The sequence below is a fragment of the Myotis lucifugus genome, unplaced genomic scaffold (assembly GCF_000147115.1).
Source record: "Myotis lucifugus unplaced genomic scaffold, Myoluc2.0 scaffold_915, whole genome shotgun sequence".
In the NCBI taxonomy this organism is placed as follows: Eukaryota; Metazoa; Chordata; class Mammalia; order Chiroptera; family Vespertilionidae; genus Myotis; species Myotis lucifugus.
This window is the reverse complement of record NW_005871963.1, coordinates 112,954-121,770: the sequence shown is the minus strand read 5'-3', so window position 1 is coordinate 121,770 and position 8,817 is coordinate 112,954. Positions and strand designations below refer to the sequence as shown.

Genomic DNA, 8,817 nt, shown 5'->3' with positions numbered 1-8,817 from the left:
ATTTCAGTCAGTGTATGCTTAATTTCTAGTTGGTTCTTTATCACAACATCGAGGGTCTCATTAGATTTCTTGTACATCTCATTAAGTTTATCGGCAGTCTCTAGAAGACTCTTGAAAGACCTCAAAAGTGTGGTTTTGAATTCTATATCCAGCAGCCTGCTTTCCTCCATTTCTGTCATTTGTGTCCTGTTTCTTTGTCTCGGCATTTTTTATGCTTCGCTGTGTCGATAGAGTGGCTTTCTGTGCTAAGTGTCCCAATTACCTGAGGTAGACACTCTTGGTGCACCCCCTTGTGGTCTTTGTGCACAGTCTCGTTGTAGCTAAGCCTTGATTGTTGTAGGTAACACTGGGAGGGATTTGACCTCCAGGCCAATTGGCTGTGAGAATCAGCTGTGTCTGCATTGGGAGAACTTCTGTCCTGGATCTCTAGGGCAGCGCTAATCTAGCCTCTGCCTGAGGCTAACCAGCAAATGCCTCTGTGCAGGGCTTGGGCAGGGCAGGTCCCAGGGGATCAACAGGGCGGGCCGAGCGAGCAGTTATGGCTGCTCTCAGTCTCGTCCCCAGAGGCTCTGCCTCTCAGAGTCCCAGCAACCGCTGCAAACCTCAGAGAGAAAGCTGCCCTCGAGTTCCGACCTATGCCAGACAGTCCCGCTTCTCCCGTTTGAGTCTGGGTCCCCAGAGACTGGCCCAGAACTGGAGTTCAGAGCCTGAGACTCCCTCCTGATTGAAACAGACAACCGCACCCTCAGCCACCAGCCCGCTCCACACGCACCTCCGCACCTTTGTATTTTACTTCCGCACCGCACCTCCTCCGAGTCTCGGTATGCTTTTCTCTTTCCTTCTAGTTGTAGAATTTCCCCTCAGCCAGCCTTCCTGTGGTACTGGGTGATGTCCGTTCCGTCTTTTAGTTGTCTTTTTGAAGTGGTTGTGCGAGGCAGCAATCTCCGGTGTTTACCTATGCCGCCATCTTGGTTTCTTCTTGGGAATCTTTTTAAAATCCTGATTTCTGGGCCTCATCCTCCAGAAATTCTGTTTCTTTGTTATGGGGTGGGGCCAAAACATTAGTAACAAAGAAACAGAATTTCTGGAAGATGAGGCCCAGAAATCAGGATTTTAAAAAGATTCCCAGGTGATTCAAATGTGCAGCCAAGATTGAGAACCACTGCCTTACTCAATAAGCCAAATTTATTTGGAGTCTTTTTCATTTCGCTAACACTAGCAGGCCCACAGGAAATATTGCTTCTCAAATTCTGGGGCCCAATATGGTGGAGTCCTTTCTATTTATATGTTTTTCAGCTTTTGTCTTCCGAATTTGGAACAAGACTTCCGGACCTTCTGAGAAAAAGTCCTGTGTGCTGGGCCAGGGCCGTGAGACCAGACCTCAAGGCCTGGCCTGGCGCCAGCACTGACAACTCTGTCTGGGGCATAGCTTATGGCCTCTCTGGAATGGGAGTAGTCTTATTTTTCCCTGTTATTTAAGCACGCAAACGTTTACAGAAGCCAGAATAGCAGGGTTAAAATTTTAAAGGGCAGTTTTTACCCAAGAGGGAGGTTACTATGCTTCCTAACAAGGTAAGTCCATGCCTTTGTCTCCCACACACCCCTGCTCCCTGCTCCCTGCTCTGTCTGGGGAACATGAAGTCAGGGATTCTGTAGTCTTTCGTGAATGCGGGTGAGTTCTTCCAACCTCCACTCCAGCTCCTGGGCCTGCTGCCTCAACTCTTCAGCTGAGTGACCCTTTGCGCCCTTATGTAAGTGCACTGACTCTCGCACTATGTTCACTACATCCATGAGAAGGAAAAAACCTGCAGCGGCAAAACCAAAGACCCTGGCTCCTTTGCTCATGGCCAGAACAGTGCCCTCAAAAGCTTTCTGCAGCTGATTGCCACCTTGGGCTGACATTGCCCCCGTGCTCATGAAGCTCCTGGCCTCAGCTGCTAAGAGAGGATTGGATTTGGCCAGATTGAAGGCACGGGCATTCTTCACAATATTTTTCACGGATTGGTAGCAATTCACTGCAAAGGAAGCAATTTTGGGTGTGCTGCGACTTACAACCTTCTCGACCACCTTCTCTGTGTCACTGCCAGTTGGCACTAGGCGCCTGGCTTCGGCTTTTGCTGACTTGTTCTTTGAATACTCCACGATGCCAGTGGTCACACCGGTCACAGCAGCTGCTGTCCCCAGTCCCGCCCCAGTTGCCGCAAGCACCAGACTAGCCCCTGCTGTCACAGGTGCCAGAGACAGGCCAACGATGGTCAGGATGCCAGACACAACACCGGTGGAAGAGGCCGCCACTTTGGAGATGGTGCAGTCCCTGTGCACCTTGTCCACCTCATCCGCAAGTGCGTAGAGCTTTCGTATGCGTTCCTCAAGGTCCTGTTTCACCTGAGGAAACTCCTTCATAAAGCTCTCCCGATGCAGCTGGTCTGCTGAGGGCATGTCTTTGTCCTCCTCGGCCATGAGTGCTTCCAGCTGGCGCAAGTCTGCATAGAGTGCATCTGCCTCACCCCTGCAATCATGAAGGACAGGCGATTAACGAAGGCAGGTGTATGAATCGCTAGAGCTGAGACCACTAATTGGATGAGCTCATGCAGGAAGCCCTGTCCTCTATGGTGGGAACGTGTGGGTCTACCCAGAATCCCTCAGATGACACCACATTGGCAGCCCCCGTTCTGACTGGAAGCGGTCACTAAGCCTCACTGCCTTCCCTCTGGTCTGGGTTACCCCATGGAAAAGAGAAGAGGATCCCACAGGGAGGTCAGGAGCCCTCCAGCTCACAGACAGGGTTAGAGGACATAATTACCTAGAGCCCTCTACCCCCAGCAGAGAGGGGATCAAATCAGGGAAGGAAGAAATGTGCCCCCTGACCCCCTGCACAGCCCTTCACTAGGCCCCTGGCCTCCTCAGTCCTGTGCCAGGTGCCTCAGCTGCCTCACTGTAGTCCCAGCCCCACTGCCAAGCCTTCCTACCATCCTCCCACCTGGACCACCCTTGCTCCATCCAGATGCCGGGCTCTGCCCCTGCTCCAGGCCTCTCTGGGCCTCCAGACAGGATGACTGCACTTACTTCCTCGCCCTGGACCCTGCAGTTCACCCCAAGGCCTTCACCATAGGCCTATCAGATGGACTTGCTATTCCATTGAAGAGGGAGATGACATAAGCCCAGAGCTGGGCAGAGATACGGTCAGGAGTCAACCCAACACGGTGCAGCTTCACTCCAGCTCTCCGCCTTCCAGGCCAGCAGGACCCTGCAGAGTCTGTACAATCCCTTTCTTAGGGAGAGCAGGCTCTCTAGCCACAATCCCCAGGGACACACACTGTGCCAGGATTTTCCTGGCTTGTCCCAAAGGACGTCCTGTGTGGCTCGCACATCCAACAGGAAGACCCTTGGGCCCTGTCTATTCCCAGCATCTTTTTAAAAGTTCATGTCAAGTGTCCACCTACTATGTGTCAGTCATTAGGCTAAACAGTTTACACGCATTATCTTATTTTCCTCACTATGAAATAGAACAGATAAGTAAGACAGAGAGTGGTTAAGTAACAGGCCCAAGGTCATGTAACCCTCCCCCTGCAGGCCTCATCTCTTCTCATCCTAAGGCCCTTCTCTGCCAATGAATGATATGAAGGAAATGTTCCTCATGGACTGTTGAAAAGACACTTCTTCAACCCCAAACTCAGGACCCTGCTGGAGGAGTGTGCCTGCCAGAGGAATCTAGATGCAGGGGAGATGGCGTGACAACACAGGCATCCCCTGGAGGTTACCAGGACAGCTCGGCTGAAGCCACAAATCTCTTCCAGGATTCATCACTCAGCAGGCGCTGCAGTTTCTCTTTGTCCCTTGGGTCCATTAAATACTCAACCGCATCAACAAAGTCTTCGTCCTCTAGATGGAAAGAAAAAAGAATAAGGTTAGAAGAAATCATGGTAGAACGGAAATTGAATTGAGTATAAACAAAGTGGTTAAATGTTCATCTTCCTGAGCAGCTGTCACCTGGGGGACTTATTTTTTTTTAATATATTTTATTGATTTTTTACAGAGAGGAAGGGAGAGGGAAAGAGAGTTAGAAACATCGATGAGAGAGAAGCATCAATCAGCTGCCTCCTGCACACTCCCTACTGGGGATGTGCCTGCAACCAAGGTACATGCCCTTGACTGGAATCGAACCCGGGACCCTTCAGTCCGCAGGCTGATGCTCTATCCACTGAGTCAAACCAGTCAGGGCATGGGGGACTTATTTTTTATCTCTGGGGAACTTTTGGTGAGTCACCTGGTGTTATGGACAGAACTGTGCCCCCAAATTTATATACTGCAGGCCTGACACCTATGTGACTGTACTTATTCATTTATTTTTTAATATGTTTCTATTGCTTTTTAGAGAGAGAAGAAGGGAGAAGTATAGAGATGGAACATCGATATGAAAGAAGCATCAATCAGTTGCCTCCTGCATGCCCACTACTGGAGGTCGAGCTAGCAACCCAGGCATGTGCCCTGCCTGGGAATCGAACCAGTGACCTCTTGGTTCATGGGTCAACACTCAACCACTGAGCCACAATGGCCAGGCCCCATGTGACTGTATTTTATAATTAGGGTTGAATAAGATCATAAGTGTGGGACTAATCCAACATGAATGGTGTCCTTATGAAAAGGGGGAGAGGCACCAATACTTTCCCTCCCCCACTTGTTTCTCTCTCTCTCTCTCTCTCTCTCTCTCTCTCTCTCTCTCTCTCTCAATAACTTTTATAAATCTTTTAAAAAATGTGTGACTTTCAGGGATTTGGAGACTCTGGAAATGCAGATAAGGAACTGGGGACTGGTGTATATTTTGTGTGTACAGAGACATGCTCTAAATGTGTTTCCTGCCATATACACACAAGGGACATTATTCTTATTTCACAAACAAAGAAAGTGAAACTCAGACAGGAAAAGAAGGCCCAAGCCAAGAAGCAGAAAGCTCAAAGGTGCAATCAAAGGTCACTGGTCATATATTTCCTTACATTAGGTCGAAGCATCCTTATGTTTCAAAAATTCATGTGATTGCTGCGTTCTACCCTAGAGTTCATCTATAGGATTTTTTATAAATTTGAAAATAATGTTTCAGACCACACACCACTGATGGAGTAAAACTACCAGGCAAATAGGATTCCTCCTGCTTCTCACAGGTGCTCCAAGGTGGGCAGTGGAGGGGTGTCTTCAGGTGGGTGGGGGTTGGAACCTCAGCTCTAACCCTGTGATCAATCAGTATCAGCTCTCCCTCCTCCAGGCTGGTCTCAGGGGCCACAGCTCCCCTGGGCACCTCTGACCCCACCCTTGCCCACTCCTTAAACAAGAGGTCATCTTGTTTGTCCTTAGGAATGAATGGATCTGAGAGTCTGCTCAGGAGCTGCAGGCTTCTGATCTGTCCTCTCCTCCCTTATGCTGCAACAGGAACAAGTTTTATCCTCTCCTGGGGGGGGGGGGGTTGATTTGGTTGCCTAGGCAATGCAGTGTTGATGTGGGTGGGTGGAGGGGTGTTTTTTCCTTTTCTTGCTTCACCCACTGAGGGAGAAAGTAAACCTGGGTTGAGATGGAGGGAACCCAGAGCACTGCATCTGTGTATTTGTGGGCCAGGCTGTGGGTGGGAGTGGGCAATAACAAAGCGGGCCTCTGCAGGGGTATCTGAGATCAACAGAAGAAGTTCCTGCCTGACAGTCACACCTGGTACGCAGGTGTTTATAATTGGGAGCACAGGTCAGGGACCCCGCACAGCTGTGGGAGGTGGCAGTTCTTTGGAGGGGAAGGTTTCCACCAGGAACTAGCAGGTTCCAGTTACAGTGAACAAGAAATTCCCACCACCCATGGGCTGTCCTGGCCTCACTGGAGACATTGCATGAGTTGCTGAAGATGGGAGGCAGTGAGCAGCCTGAGGAGAGAGCCAGGAAGGAGGTCCCCACATAGACTTCTGGTTGAGGGGACTTCCCTTGACCCTCTTGGGGGCTCAGAGACACTCATCAATGCCCTTGGAGGTTCTTGATTCTTGTGGAGCTTAACCCAGTTTGGAGGTACCTCCCTCAATTCTAGATCATGAGCAGGAACCAGCTAGGGAGGAGGAAGCTGACTACCTGGGCAGATCCCGTCAGCTTCTGAGGTCATGGTGTCAGCAGTGGGATCTCAGAGTTTCCCCTTCAGCTCACCAGTCTGTGTCCAGCTGGAAGGAGGTGTTGCTTCACCCTTGGGGAAGAGAAAACAAATAGTGGGGTCGAAGGTGAGCCAGCTGAGCAACAGGGAGCAGCGAGGGGCTCTGTCTCTGGTGTTTCTTTCAGGGAAGAAAGGCCACAAGTGCCAAATGGACTCAATGCACTGTGTTTCCCTGTCTGCTGGGCTCTGCCAGCTGCCAGTGAAGAGAAGGTACTCACCTCACTCCAGCCCACTCCAAGCCAAGTGACAGTCCCCTTGTCCTGTGGGGGCAGAAGGAGAAGATCCTCAGACAAGGAAACACACAGCTGAGGAGTCATAAAACCAAAGAAGCAGCAACACCAGACACAGAAGAAAAGATGGAAGGAATGTTTTGGAAATGACTTGAGGTTGGGGACATTTGTGTTGACTAATCACTCAGCTAATATTGATGGTGTGTCTACCACAGGCTCCTTACGAGTTCCCTCATCAAATACTCTCACACATTCCACATGGTGGGCGCCATGGTGGCTCCCATTGGAACGTGGGGGAAACCATCACAAAGTCTAGGTTTTCACCTGAACTCGGGTTATCCCAAGTCTCACAGTAGTGCTAGAGCTAGGACTCCAGCCCAAGTCTTTCTGATCCCAATCCCGTGTTTGTGAGGACTACGCTTGACTCTCTTTTATACACAAAAACATTTATTAATGCGTCTGTGTTACTTGCAAATGACTCTTCTCATTCTCAAACGATGTCTTGCAAAATATGCCAAGTCTCTGTGTTGATCAATTTCTGGGGCTGTAGCTTCCCAAGCCTGCACCTCTCTTGCTCCTGCAAGACCCTCATGCCCTAAGGCCCTGGGGTCCTGCGGCCCTGGCCCCAGCCCTGCAGCCCTGCTGTGGGCTGCCCAGCCCTCCTGACACTTCCTGGTCCTCTCTGCTTCCCATGCCCACTGGTAGATGTTAGCTTGTTTTCAGTTCTTTGTGAAAATAGTGCAGAAACATCCTTTAGGCATAAAAGTTGGTCTGCATTTGAGATTGCTTCCCTTAAGATATTTAATAAATAGAACGACTGGGACAGAGGGTATCGCCATATAAAAATTCCTTTATGCCTAGAGCCACACTCTAATGCAAACAAATTGCACCAATTTACATTCATGCTCACAGGATATGAGGTGTCCATCTTTTCCATCTCCCAGTTCATAGTACTTTTCAAACACACACATACACACATCTTAAAAATCATAACATTTACCACCTTAACCATTATTTTTTAACATTTTTTATTTCTTGTCTTTTTAAAAAATATATATTTTATTCATTTTCTACAGAGAGGAAGGGAGAGGGATAGAGAATTAGAAACATCGATGAGAGAGAAACATTGATCAGCTGCCTCCTACACACCTCCTACTGGGGATGTGCCTGCAACCAAGGTACATGCCCTTGACCGGAATCGAACCTGGGACCTTTCAGTCTGCAGGCTGACATTCTATCCACTGAGCCAAACCAGTTAGGGTTACCTTAACCATATTAAAGGGTACAGTTCAATAGTGTTAAATTATATTTACCCTGTTGTGCAACCAGTCTCCAGAACTCTCTTCATCTTATAAAACAGAAACTCAATACCCACTAAACAATAACTCCCCATTCCCGCACCTCCCAGCCCCTGCAAACTGCCATTCTACTTCCCATCTCCACGGATTTGAGTGCTTCATATACGTGGAATCACACAATGTTTATCGTCCTGAGACGGCTTTATTTCACTTAGCATAGTATCCTCAAGGGTCATGCCTGTTGGAACATGGGCCAGAATGCCCTTCCTTTTTAAGGCTGTAATTTTTCTTAAAGGGTTTTTGGGAAAGTTTATTTGAGCCAAACTGCACAAGATCTAAAATGCTCTGGAGAATAACAGTCACTCAGCTTCTTCTCTGCATCTGAAATGAAGGAGGGGATGTAAGGAAGGTTACATGAAGTTGGGAGAAAGCAGCTGGGGATTGGATTAAAGGACAGTCAACAAGAGTGTGGTCTCTTTTTTAAAAAACAACAACCAGAAATGTTTTTATTGACTTTACAGAGAGGAAGGGAATGGAAGAGAGATAGAAACATTGATGAGAAAGAAGCATCCAGTGGCTGCCCCCTACATGCCCTCTGCTGGGTTTCAAGCCCACAGCCCGAGCATGTGCCCTGCCTAGGAATCAAACTGGTGACCTTTTCATTCATGGGCCAACACTCAACCACTGAGCCACACCGGCCAGGCCAGATTGTGCTCTTGAGAGTGGTTATTTCAAAGGTGTGTTCACCTAGATGCACAGAAACAATGGACAGGGCTTGCTTAAGGAAAACAAACCTTTTACTAAAAAGTATATGCCTGGGATGTGACCCCCGCCATGACCTGCCCAGCTAGAAATTTATGATCACATCACCCTGTGAGGTTAGTTGGCATAGAACCCATTTTTCATCCACGGTCCCCCTTTTGATGCCAACTCAAGTTGAAGGATGCACGGATGATCAACCTTTTGTTTGGGTAGTGTGGTCTCACAGCGCTAGGAGGGCTCTTTCTTAGGAAGTGTCAGTGTCCACCTTGTCTTGGTGACCATTGGGATGGGGCAATACTGTAATCCTGAGCTCTGGCCGTGGCTGGGTAGCTCAGTTGGTTAAAGCATTGATC

General features: G+C 48.9%; 1 protein-coding gene across 3 annotated transcripts in view; it reads right to left on the bottom strand.

Annotated features, from left to right (window-relative positions):
- Positions 1 to 8,817, bottom strand: part of LOC102439396 (apolipoprotein L2-like) — a 43,404-nt gene that overhangs the window by 26,849 nt on the left and 7,738 nt on the right. Inside the window, exons 1-4 of one of the 3 annotated variants that reach the window (XM_023747578.1) lie at positions 6,393 to 6,645; positions 6,099 to 6,207; positions 3,762 to 3,882; positions 1,308 to 2,509 (exon numbers count right to left, since the gene is read on the bottom strand). In XM_023747578.1, coding sequence (XP_023603346.1) covers positions 1,642 to 2,509; positions 3,762 to 3,882; positions 6,099 to 6,129 — 1,020 coding nt within the window. In that variant the 5' untranslated portion in view covers positions 6,130 to 6,207; positions 6,393 to 6,645 and the 3' untranslated portion in view covers positions 1,308 to 1,641. Of the gene's footprint in view, positions 1 to 1,307; positions 2,510 to 3,761; positions 3,883 to 6,098; positions 6,208 to 6,392; positions 6,648 to 8,817 lie in introns of those variants that run through there. The other 2 variants (XM_023747579.1, XM_023747580.1) reach the window with 2 other exon arrangements.